The 12,362-nt window shown below is 42.5% G+C and overlaps 1 protein-coding gene across 4 annotated transcripts in view; it reads right to left on the bottom strand.

Annotated features, from left to right (window-relative positions):
• Window positions 1–10,402, bottom strand: part of atrn (attractin) — a 68,365-nt gene extending 57,963 nt beyond the window's left edge. For all 4 annotated transcript variants that reach the window (XM_053620957.1, XM_053620958.1, XM_053620959.1 and 1 more), the window contains exons 1-2: window positions 10,278–10,402; window positions 9,919–10,202 (exon numbers count right to left, since the gene is read on the bottom strand). In XM_053620957.1, the coding sequence (XP_053476932.1) occupies window positions 9,919–10,202; window positions 10,278–10,358 (365 nt within the window). In that variant the 5' untranslated portion in view covers window positions 10,359–10,402. The remainder of the gene's footprint in view (window positions 1–9,918; window positions 10,203–10,277) is intronic.
• Window positions 10,403–12,362: the final 1,960 nt, after the last annotated feature.

Genomic DNA, 12,362 nt, shown 5'->3' with positions numbered 1-12,362 from the left:
GAGCATATTACATTAAACATACATATAATATGTGCAAAATGTTTATATATGTACATTCTTGTTCCTCAGACTTATAACATAAGTCCAAATTTATTGTTCAAAATTAAAGTATAATGTGCAAAATTACATGTACCTATAATGTAATGTGTTCTAGAGAGCAGTTCTCTTTCAAAAAAATCACTTGATATCTCACTATGGGAAATGCCTCAGGCGTGATAGACTATGAAAGCACCAATTACACCACGTCTGTCCAAACAGACCAATCACTGCTCATGACAAGGAGCCCACCCCCTCCTTATATACACACTGCTGTTTTGGGGATCACAGATTTCTCGTTCTCTTCCCCGTTCCTTAAACCTTGACTGCGCTGCTTCATTTCACAAACGTGAAACGTGAAAAACAAAAAAAGGATGACGTTGCTGAACGCAGTGCAGTTAAAATCTGTTGTGGATTCTCTGCTCGTTACTGAGCTTCTCGACTTCTCTTTCATTAGCAGTGTGGCGGCTGTGGCTCAGGTGGTAGAGCAGGTTGTCCACTAATCATAGGTTTGGCGGTTCGATTCCAGGCCCACATGACTCCACATGCCGAAGTGTCCTTGGGAAAGCCACTGAAGGCCAAGTTGCTCCCGATGGCAAGTTAGCGCCTTGCATGGCAGCTCTGCTACCATTGGTGTGCGAGTATGAATGGGTGAATGAGACACAGTGTAAAGCACTTTGGATAAAAGCACTATATAAGTGCGCCATTTACCATTTACCAGTGTCTCCTATTCTAGCTAACGTTAAGGTGAGCTAAGTTTACTGGATAGTCTGACTCACCATGTCTGTGTCCAAGGTCGCTGCATAGAAAAGGAAAGATGCCTCTTCGTGCTCATGTCTGGCGGCATGTGGCTTCATCATCTCGGGCAGGGAACTGCATCTGATGTGTATTGCATGCATGGGCGTCAAGCATGCTCAGGCCGCGCTGGTGGATGCAGAAAGTTGTGCGCATTGTCCTGTAATGCCGGCCAGAAATTTGGAAAGAAGGCTTCGGGTGGCTGCATCTTCTAAAGACAATCCACGTCTCTCTACTATCTCTCCTTCGGCTAAGGGGGTCCAATCCTCTCCCCAGCAGGATCTTATGAAGTCGGTGTCCCCTGAGATTATGCCGCTTTTCGATCAACAGCTGCTTGCGGTAGGCGATGTGGTGGAGGGAGACAAGGAGGAGGATGAGGAGACATTAGCCTGCCTCCTCCGAGACGATCCTGTCCTCCTCCTGACGTGATCCTGTCTGCAGTCCAAGCATCCAGGCCCGTGAGTGTGGAAAGTGGTGACTTAGCTGCGATGGTGGTGGGTTGTGACCTAGTGGAGGTTTGTAAGTGTGCGGCAGCTAAACTTGGCGTCGCTTGGCCTGTAACTCCTGGGGATCCGTGAGTTAAACGGAATATCTTCTATGGGAAAAGGCTCCCTTCTCACCTTCCCCCAGAGAAACAACTTCTTACTGCTTTGCCGGCGTGTGAAGTAGAAATGAAACAATTGTGGCATAAACCCTTTTCTCATGCCTGTTGAGGGCTACTCGTCGCTCGATGTGAGCGAGATGGAGAGGCTTGGGCTCTCCAATCCTCCCACGGTTGAACAGTCAGTGGCTCACCACCCGCATGCAAACAGGTGGACCACGCTCATCTGCCAATCCCTCCCTTCCTGGGAAAATGTAACGCTTCACCACTTCCATGTACCAGAAAATATATACATCATCAGCGTTGACGGTGCGGCCCTTAACGTCACTTCATTGTTGATGGCCTTTCAAGCAGAGTTACTGGAGTAGCTGGGCACTCAGCTGGACGCTGGCAATCCAAACCCGGTGGTCTGGGAGGAGATCTGTAACATAACAAACCTCAATCTACGCACCTCACGTGGTGTGGTGCAAAGCTGGGGCCATGCCTCTCGCCGTTGCGGGCGAGATGTTGCTTAGGCTAAATCTCTCGTGCATCGGGGACAGGGAGAAGTGAGATTTTCCTCAATGCTGCCATGGATTCAAGTGAGTTGTTCAGCCCTGCTGTTGCAGCGATTAGACAGAGGAAGGATCTTGAGAAAAAGGAAGGATTCAAGATGCTCACAGTTGGGGCTCTCAATCGTTCAATCCGCCGGGGCGATTGGTTCACCGTGGTCAATCTCAAGGATGCTTACTTTCATATAAGCATCTATCCTGCGCACAGGAAATAGCTCAGGTTTTCCTTTCGGAGCGAAGGGTACGAATTTGCTCCTCTTCCACTCAGACTCAGCCTAGCTCCTCACGTGTTAAGCAGGTGCATAGAGGCAGCGTTATGACCGCTGAGACACAAGGGTCTCAAAATATCTGCTTATCTGGACAATTATCCGATATGCTCTCATTTGCGGGAGCGCGTGGAACGGGACACAGATGCTCACCTCTCATCTCACTAATCTGGGATTCAGAATCAACTATGGCAGAATCCACACGATTCCATCTCAGCAGATAGAGTATCTAGGTTTACGAACAGGCTCTTTGGCATACTGCACGCTATGCTCTCAGAGAGGAGGATAACGGCATTTTATCAGTGCCTAGCCCAGTTTCGCAAGGGAAACCTGGTATCGTTCAGGACCTGTCTCTGCCTTATGGGCATGATGGCTTCGTCGCTGTCTGTGGTCCCACTGGGCTGGCTAAAAATGAGAGACTTCCAGTGATGGGTAGCTGTGAGGTGTCTGTATTCTCGTCAGCACCTCGTGCGCAGAGTGAGAATATCCGCAGCATGCATGATTGGCTCTTCATCTGTGAAGAGACCCCTGTGTATTCCTGACCGGGATTCAACTGGGGAGCATGTCTCTGAGAAAAGTAGCAACAACGGATGCATCCCCGACAGGCTGGGGGGCTGTTTTTCAGGGCAGATTGGTAAATGGTCTCTGGACGCCCCAGCTTCGCACACTTCATATAAATCTTTCTTGCCCTGAAACATTTTGTCTCGTTCTTGAAAGGGTTTCATGTTCTGGTCAGGAGAGACACCATGACGGTGGTGGCATATATCAGTCGCCAAGGGGGAATGCGTTCGTTACAACTGCACAATCTAGCCTGCAAGCTGATTGTCAGGGGCACTGCGCACTTCAGCTCGTTGCGTGTGACGCACGTCCCGGGAGTCCTGAATGAAGGAGCGGATCTCCTTTCAAGGGGCAACCCATTATATGGAGAATGTGCACTGGAGGTGGTAGATCAGATTTGGAAGATGCACGGCAGGGCTGCTGTACATCTCTTCGCCTTGCAGGCAAATGCAAAGCGTCCACTGTATTTCTCTCTCAGGGACGAAAAGGCGCCTTTGAGTGCGGATGAGCTGGCACACCAGTGGCCGAACGTGTGTCTATATGCATATAAATTTAAATGCACTCGGGCTTCCCCAGAAGTTATAAACACTATACAGAGCACTAGAGCCCCATCAGCACGCTCACTGTATGATGTTAAATGGCGTGTGTTTGAGGACTGGCATACTCGAAAAGGAGTTATTCCTTTTCAGTGAGCAGTGAGTGATATACTTTGCTTTTTGCAAAGCTTAATGAACAATGGGAGGGCATTTTCTACTATTAAAGTTTACATGGCTGCTACTTCGGCTTGTCACGTAGGATTCGAAGGAGTTTTGGTGGGACAGCATCCTCTTATATGCCGTTTTATGAAGGGAGTGAAGTGTTTGAGACCAGTGTCGAAGCGGCCGGTTCGGTCATGGGACTTGTCCATGGTTCTGAATGCTTTAACTTGGGCCCCATATGAACCTCTGGAGAGTGTTCATATTAAGCACCCATCTCTGAAAATGGTCTTACTACTAGCTTTAGTCTCAGCTAAACGAGTGGGTGAGTTACATGTCTTGTTCATCAAGCATGTCGTAATTTTAGATAACGACTAATTTTAGTCCGGATGACAGCAAGGTTAAGCTGCTGCCTAACCCGGCTTTCATTCCCAAAGTCAGTGATTCAGCTTATAACTGCTCTGCTTTGGCCTTTTACCACCCTACTTTTTCTTCAGAGGAGGAGCGGAACTCTTATACTTTGTGTCCTATAAGAGCATTATGCTATTATGTAAACAGGACACGATCGTTCAGGAGGAGTGATCAGTTACTCGTTTCATGGGCCACTCACTGAAAGGGTAAGACGATCTCCTCGCAGCGCCTTTCCCACTGGATGGTGGAGGCGTTTGAATTGGCCTAAACATCTACAGGTCTTCATTCCCCAGCGGGCTTAAGGGCTCATGGGTATGGCTACCTCATGGGCATCGTTCAAGGGAATTTCGGTGGGAGATATTTGTGCAGCAGCAAGCTGGGCTCGTACATTTGTCCTTGAACATTTATCAGATTTTACCATCTTGATGTCACTGTGCCTACTATGGCTCATGCAGTTCTTAAAGTTGGCTCTTTGAAGAATTGAAAGGTTATCTTTCTTTCTTGCCGGGTCTGTTCGGCGGCTTTGGAAAGCATGCGTTACGGGAGATGGCTATATCATTCCCATAGACAGATACCAGTCGACTGTTTGAAATAGAAAGCTAGGTTACTTGCATAACCTCGGTTCTCTGAGAACAGAGTGAGGTATCTCACCAAGCTTCCCTACACGCATAACATGGGGGAGCAGCATGCTTAGAATGCCGTTTCAGGGATCACAGCTGTATATATAGGGATGGGGTGGGCTCCTTGTCATGAACTGTGATTGGTCCGTCCTTCGGACAGACGTGGTGTAATTGGTGATTCCGTAGTCTATCACGCCTGGGGCATTTCTCATAGTGAGATATCTCGCTCTGTTCTCAGAGAACCGGGGTTACACAATGAACCTAACGTTTTTGTTCCAAGCAGCTACGAACATCCTGAGCAGAGATATTGAGGTTTCAGAAAACCGATGTATAACCAAACTTTATTAAGCCAAGTAAAATAAAAGAAAAATTTAGAAACTGATTTTGCAATGACGATGCATAGAGGTAATCACTCAAAAAATTGTAAAAATTAAAAACAGTCGAGCAACCTGCATTGAACCACTTGAAATGGGATGGCCCTGTTTCAAGGTTGCTCAGTAAATATATAAACAACCAGTGTATGTTGAGAGTACAAATAAGCAATTATGGGCTTGACTTAGGGCTGCAACAACTAATCAGTAAAAACAATAATAATCGATTATGAAAATCATTGGCAACGAATGTCATTATCGATTAGTTGGTCTGCTGACATCACTGGGGGCATTAATGTATGACGTCGCTTTCATGAAAACACAGGCACAAACATATGTGAAATGGCAGAGAAAACATAACCCGGCTGCAAAAAAACTGTGCGTCCCAAGTAATCTAATGCATGGGAGCATTTTACATTAAATGCAGCAAAGAAGATGGTAACGTGCATGCTATGCAAAGCTGAGCTTGTGTGGCACAGGAGTACCACAGTGATGCATGAGCACATGAAACAAAAACACGTTGGTGTCACGGACGAAGGTGAAACAACAGCACGGTAAGAAAAAACCTGAGTAAATCCACATTATATGAACATGTGAAAATGGTATAGTCTAGTTTAATTCCATGCGATTGTATAAACAGCTTTGTTTACCTAACTTCGGGACAGTCACACTAGATTTATTTGGTCTCGAGCATCAGGTTGCGCAGCATATTGATGGATTACCACAGAAACAAGTTAAATTAAAAAGGTGCGAACAAAGTCAAGCACTAAATCTAAAGGCAGTTGATAACAGCAGCAGTAAAAGAGTTTTTTAGTCACAGTAGTGGTTTTCATCGACTGCTCATGCATTTGTGCATAATTGTTCCCGTCCTTTTAAGCAAAAGCCTGTTAGCTTGCTGCGTTTCTCCGTTACGTTCTCTTTTTATAACGTGTCTGCTACGGTTAACTTTTATCAGTTTTTTCAAATGCGATCTACTGTGGCTCTACTATGTTATATAAATTAAATGAATGAATTATATATTTGAGATATTTTTGGTTTATATTGTCACATCTGAAGTACAGCATGTGTGTAAAAGAAATTTAACAAAAATGGTTAAAACGTATTAATTATTTAGATTTTTTTTTATATTAATCATGGTTGTCAACTTGTCATCAGCAATTATCATTATAAACAATGAAACTATTAATTTACATATAAATTGCTTCTTGCGTACTCAATTTTTTATTTCAGTAAGAAACAGCTCTCTATGAGTGAATTTGTTCAGAGGAGAAATCCCCCATGCAAGCAGCCATTGTAATAGATGCTATCCTATATATTTTTAAAACTCAATTTTTGGCTTTGTTTTTGATTATTTATATTTTGGATATTATTTAAGGTTTTGCTGCTTAAAACTGGGCAAACTGTAGACAATAACAAATGTTGAATTTTTACATTTAAACCTTAAAAAAAAAAGATTATATTAGTAAAACTGTATGTGTCCTTTGCATGTTTTAAAAGTACATGAACAAATACCCTGATTTGGGGGTTTATTTTGTTATAATAAACAAAATCTAATTGAAAAAAAGTTTAGCATTTTATCCTATTAATCGAAAAATAACCGTTTGATTAATCGATTATCAAAATAATCGTTAGTTGCAGCCCTAATTAAAATAAAGAACTGTGTTTTCACAATCATGACTTAAATGCATACGTGCAGAACGTAGGGCTAAAACAATTCCTCAGATTTACTGTGCAAAAAGTCCAAAAATAATTGATTAAAATTCTGTTTCAAAGCTTTATTTCATAGGATACATGCATGATCTATCTATAAAGCGGAGCGCATGGACTGCTGTAACACAATGAGCCAATGAGCTGATGCTTTCGTTTAGACAGCACACAAGATAGATGATGAAGAAATGACCATAGAGGGAGGCTTTAAAAAAATAAAAGCTGAATAATTTCAAACTAATTCATAACAAATGTACAGGAGCTAGTGTACCAAAACAGCACAATGTCCATGTTTCAGGATGCAAGTTGAAAGCATCCCCACTCTATACAAACTGCAGACCATCGGCAAGGTAACTTGCATGTGTTAAGCTAACTAGGCGCAATACAATGGGCTAGTAGTAGTTATGAAAATGGATGGATGGACAGAGTTATGATGGCGTTTTGGAAGTACTCTCACTCTGGCATGAGACTACATCTGCTAGACCATGAGCCCCGTCGAGAAAGTTTATTGCAGTCAATTGGTGAGAGTTGCCAACTCGGAGATATTCTGCGGTGGGATTTTTCCTTCTGTAATGAATCTATAAAAATATGGTTCTAAATGTGCTGCGAGATATAACACGAATCTGTTCGCCACTCTGATGTTCCGAGGGTCCAAACGACTCATGACAGTGTGAGTCTCGTGCCAAAACCGCGAGAGTTGGCAACCCTGAAGAAAAAGCTTGAGACCCAATCGTGTTCGTTATTATGACAACAGAGTCCCAGCAAATATTCACCCCCCCCTTACACACACACACCACAAATTTTCTTATCTGATTACTCGATTAATCAACCGGATAACCAGTAGAATAACTGACTACTAAAGTAATCAATAGTTTCAGAGCTTGCAGAATGTATGCACTGACTCTAATAGTTAAAATTGTCAGGCTAAACTTTTACATGGCTATTCTTCTTCTGTTTAATGGATTAGCCACCCTGATCAATCAAATTGGCCTCAATCACTTGACTCTATTGAGGTGTCTCTGTGAACGTTTTTATTCTGAATATCAGGCTGCATGTAAACTTAACCAGCATTTCTCAATCCTGGTCCTGTTGAACCACCACCCTGTACAGTCTGGTGTTTTCCCACCTCTAACTGACCCAGGACCACGACACTACTTCAAATAAAAATCCACGTAACCCTTCAAATGGCTTGGAGTAGGGATGGCGATATGGACTTAAAACTATATCACAATATTTTCTGGTATTTATTGCGATAACTATATCAGTGACGATATAAATATAGTACCATTCAGCACTGTTTTTGGCTACAAGTGACAGCTGCATGCAGTCTTGAGAGCCTCAGAAACACAAACATTGATCTAAAAGTAAAACTGATTTTCTGTAACCAAACCAGTTCCAGATTGTAGAGGTAGCTCCTCGTTTAGCAATAAACTCCTCCTCAGCTTCACGTCCGCCTTCCGTAGTACTTGTTTTCACTCTGCACGTGAGCTGCGAATGGGTCGCAGGCCGTCGTACACAAATACATCATCAACTAGGCTTTATCGTTATTATCGCAGGAAGACTAATTCTTATTGTGGGGAGAATTTCTACCGGTATATCACAAACGATAAGCTATCTCCCATCCCTAGCTTGGAGGAGCAATGAAAACATCACCACTGTCTTAAACAAGCTTAAAGATCTGACTCGCACACGCAATTAACTAAACACAACCACAGCAAGAAAGCAGAAAGCAGCTTGGTCAAATGGCAGGAGAATAAATCCCTGCTACGGGTCCTCACGCAGCATCCACAACGGATGTGAGCTCTCAGTGGACCAGGAAATAAGGTAGGAATGTGTGTTTCATCTATTTAAGGACACTCACAGGAAGGATACTGTGAGCATTTAAGTGAGTGAGTGAGTGAGTGTGTGTGTGAGTTGGCATGTTTGTGGGTTGGAGACAGACAGATAGGCTTTTGTTGCGCTCCAAAACACGCAATAAAAGCTGCACATTTATTACAGCCAGCTCCACTAAGCGGTAATTCAGTTACAGAATTTTTAATCCGACAATAAATCAGGGGACAGCATAATATTAATAAAAAATTTCCATCCGCATTAATAAAATAATTTTAAAAAAGAGCATGCAGGCTTATTCTTCAGCTTTAATACAGGATACACACCCTCCCTCTATGTTTTCAATGGCCCACTTTCTGTGAGAATAATGACTTTTATATAATGCTATTAATGGCTGATGTCTGAGGAAAGGGGAATGTCAGCCATTATTAAAATGAGCAAACATCACTCACTGCCTCGTACACGCACGCACACATTTGGGAGGCTGTTTTTTCCATTTCTTTTGGTTAAATATAGTTATGCTTACAACCACATTCATAATGTCTTTTCACCTTAATACATCTTTACACAATATCAAGCTATGAGAAGCTTTCTATGAGCTCTAGACACACATAATAAGAAATTGTTAACGGGACAGATAGTGAGATGATTTGTGCCCGTGTGTGTGTGTGTGTGTGTATAGAGTTGTCCTCGTGATGAAAAGCATCCCTAGATACACATCCTCAAAAATCCCCCACCACAACCCAGTGTCTCTTCTCAGTGAGGATAGCACTGTCTCAAGGAAAGAGCTACAGGCGTGAGCTTCCCTCACTTCACATCCACACGGTTTAAAGAGAGGCGTCTTCACCTCAGCCAGCCTCAGACCTCTAAACAAACATCACATGTCTGTCCACCCACCCTGGAGCACTCACTACACTAAACTCCTTCACTACACGTTTCACTCCCAAGAAAACTACTCGAACACACAGGCACTGATAAGCCGCCTTCCCAGTCGTATTCATCGTTTTATAGCCGTGACAGACAAAACTGATCAAAAACTACAGCCGCACACCTTCTGGTGTCCGAGTTCCCAGTACTGTGACAGCTGACAGGGGCACAACTGCTGCTGACAATCCCAACACACACACACACACACACACACACACACACAAACAAACACCTGGTCTTTGTACAGCAGGTCAACCCTAATTAAAATCCAATTCAACACCAAGATTAGTCAACATTCAGGAAAAGTGTTAGTGAATTACACCCAGTGTGTACACAAACTGTACTAACAGTATCACGACTCTTCTGTAAACCTCATACACATCACATCACAATTATTCATCACACACACACAAAAAGTTTGAACACAAAATGTTTGAATCGAACACAGGAGCAGCTGACTGACATGAATGATACCGGAGTTATAATCTGGATGACACAGTGTTCGGTGTTGTGGTGCTTTAAGGCGCTATGCCAGTGTTAGTGCTCTCACCTGAAGCGGCCGCCGCAGTGTTGGCACTGCTCCTCTACCCAGCCCGGTTCACACACGCAGCTGCCGCTAACCGGGTCGCACCGGCCGTTCACACACGGCTTGTCGCACTCTTTGGCCTCGGCGGAGGAGGAGGACAGTCCAACGAGTCCCCCAACAGCAGCAGAAATTAGGATAAAAGTCCGCCATTGTGGCCCGCGGAGGCCTGACCGAGCCAGGCCGAGCAACACGCTCCCTCTCTGGCCAAGGGCCCCGCGAAGCTCTCCGGCCATTCGTATTCGAATTCGCTAAAAAAAAAAAAAATGGCTGACAGAGTTGCTGGATGAGCCGCTGTTATTATCTCAAAGAGAATGTTACTTTACTAGATGACAAGAAAGCGCGTTTTCCACCGCCGTTGGCGCCCACAACAACCGTCTTGTCAGACTTTTATCTCTCCTCTCCATTTACATCTTAACGATGCTTATCGCTGCGGTATTGAGACTCAGCCGGAAATGACGACGCTACGGAGCGATGCGGAAGTCCAAAGTTGCCTGAGAGAAAAAAGGCTGCGTCCCAAATCACATACTACAGCACAAAACTAGCAAGTCGCTACTGTTCGCGGATTATGTTGACCGACTATTTAGTGAGGGAGTGTACGGTTTGGGACGTGGCTAAATTTGAATCAGTTTCTGCTCAGCTGTTGACGGAGCTGACAAGAACAGAGCCAGAAGAATCCCACAGTTTGTTTGTTTGGGGGTTTTGTGTGTAATTTGTAAGATAAGGCATTGTTGTTTCACATTTTAAGATATACATTAAAATAGCTATTCCGGCTCGTCCGTTAGGAAACGTGTGTGTGTTATTGTGTAGGCAGCAGCCCTTTTTCTTTCTATTGCTTAAAAATTACACGTGTAATCGAGCGAAGCAAGAAATAAAAAATAAAATAATTTATAATGAAAAAAACCCCCATTTATTTAAAAAAAAAAGAATAAAAATAAATTTTACATTTTAATTGTACAAAAAAAAGAAGAAGAATTTCACTGGGAAATATTTGTTCAGTGGTTGTTCTGCTGAGATCTTTTCTTAGTGTTGAGAATTAAATAAATAATAAATGTATTAAAATAGGTCTATGATGGAACTGAAGAAAGTTGTCATTTTTATGTGGCTTTTTTTTTTCCTCCTTCCCAAATATGACTGATATGTAAACCGAGTATATGTTTGTGCTCATTGTGATTATTTTCTGGATTCCAGCATGTTTGCTCATCTGAAACGAATCAAAGTGCAGAATGTCAGCTGTTCTCTACCAGGTTTCACAGACATTTTGTACACACGCCTCCTATTTCTGAATGAATTGAATTGCGCAGATCAGTTCTCAGTCACTTCTTGATTAGCTGTGTCTTAGTTCTAGCAGAATTCACTGTAAGCACAATAACGGAGATTGAATCTGCTTCGCTTGGGTATTCTGGTGCTTTCGTCTCAGTACGAGGACACAAAGCAGACAAACACGTAAAATGTTTTAAGTAAACAAATCAGAGACACAAAATTGATCAAAGAGAAACAGACACTGTTTGGTTTTTCTATAAGTTTAAAAAAACAAAAACAAAAAAAAACTGACCTACATTTATTGTTTTATGGTCATGTGGGAATTCAATTTCTACTTGTGTTTGGTTTAATGGTCAGTTTACTCTTCGAGTTCCTGCAAGGAAATAAAGCTGTATTTGGGCATTAGACTAAACGTTAATGTGTCATATACTCTATAATTTTATTTAATTTTTAGTAGCATTAACTCCTTCTCTTTTTTTTGTGCTATGCATTAATTTACTTTACAGGAACAAATGATACAGTTACTGTTGGTGCTTCCTTGTTAACACTTGAATCATAAATGTCTGTACGCGATAGTCAGGGCTGTAGAGGTAAGCTGTTATTCTTACTAGAAAGGCAGTGTTAAAAAAAACTGTTTAAAATGGTATGCTTAAATAAAACAACCTTTTTTTTTTATTATTTATTTTTTTTTACCAAAGTTCATAGAATATTTATTCAATTTTGACTTGTAAGAAGTCACAATATTTCAACACACTTCATTGCATGAAGTGCATTTATACATCATCACCAACCCAAAAGGATTGATTCTGCAAAGAACATAAAGAAACAAAAAAAAACAAGAACATATTTACAAGGACAAAAGGAGAAAGGATTGTGCCCAAAGATTACAGGTTACAGAGGACAGTCTGCAAAACCGACGGAGCATTGAATCAGAACAGGAATCGTTACAGGAAAAACAAAAAAAACAGTCGTCACAGCAAAGGCAACGGCATCTGAAACCGGACAGATAGCGAAATAATCAAATTACAGCAACATATTAATGAATAATTCAAGTCTGAACTTGGTCAATGCAATTATTAGCATGAACTGGTCACAGTTGTGGACTGAGGAACAGCTTAATCGATAGAAAACCTTGTTCTATGGCCACA

This window comes from Ictalurus furcatus, chromosome 3, assembly GCF_023375685.1.
Source record: "Ictalurus furcatus strain D&B chromosome 3, Billie_1.0, whole genome shotgun sequence".
NCBI classification, from domain to species: domain Eukaryota; kingdom Metazoa; phylum Chordata; class Actinopteri; order Siluriformes; family Ictaluridae; genus Ictalurus; species Ictalurus furcatus.
Note: the sequence above shows the minus strand (reverse complement) of the source record. Positions and strands in the feature narration are given on the sequence as shown.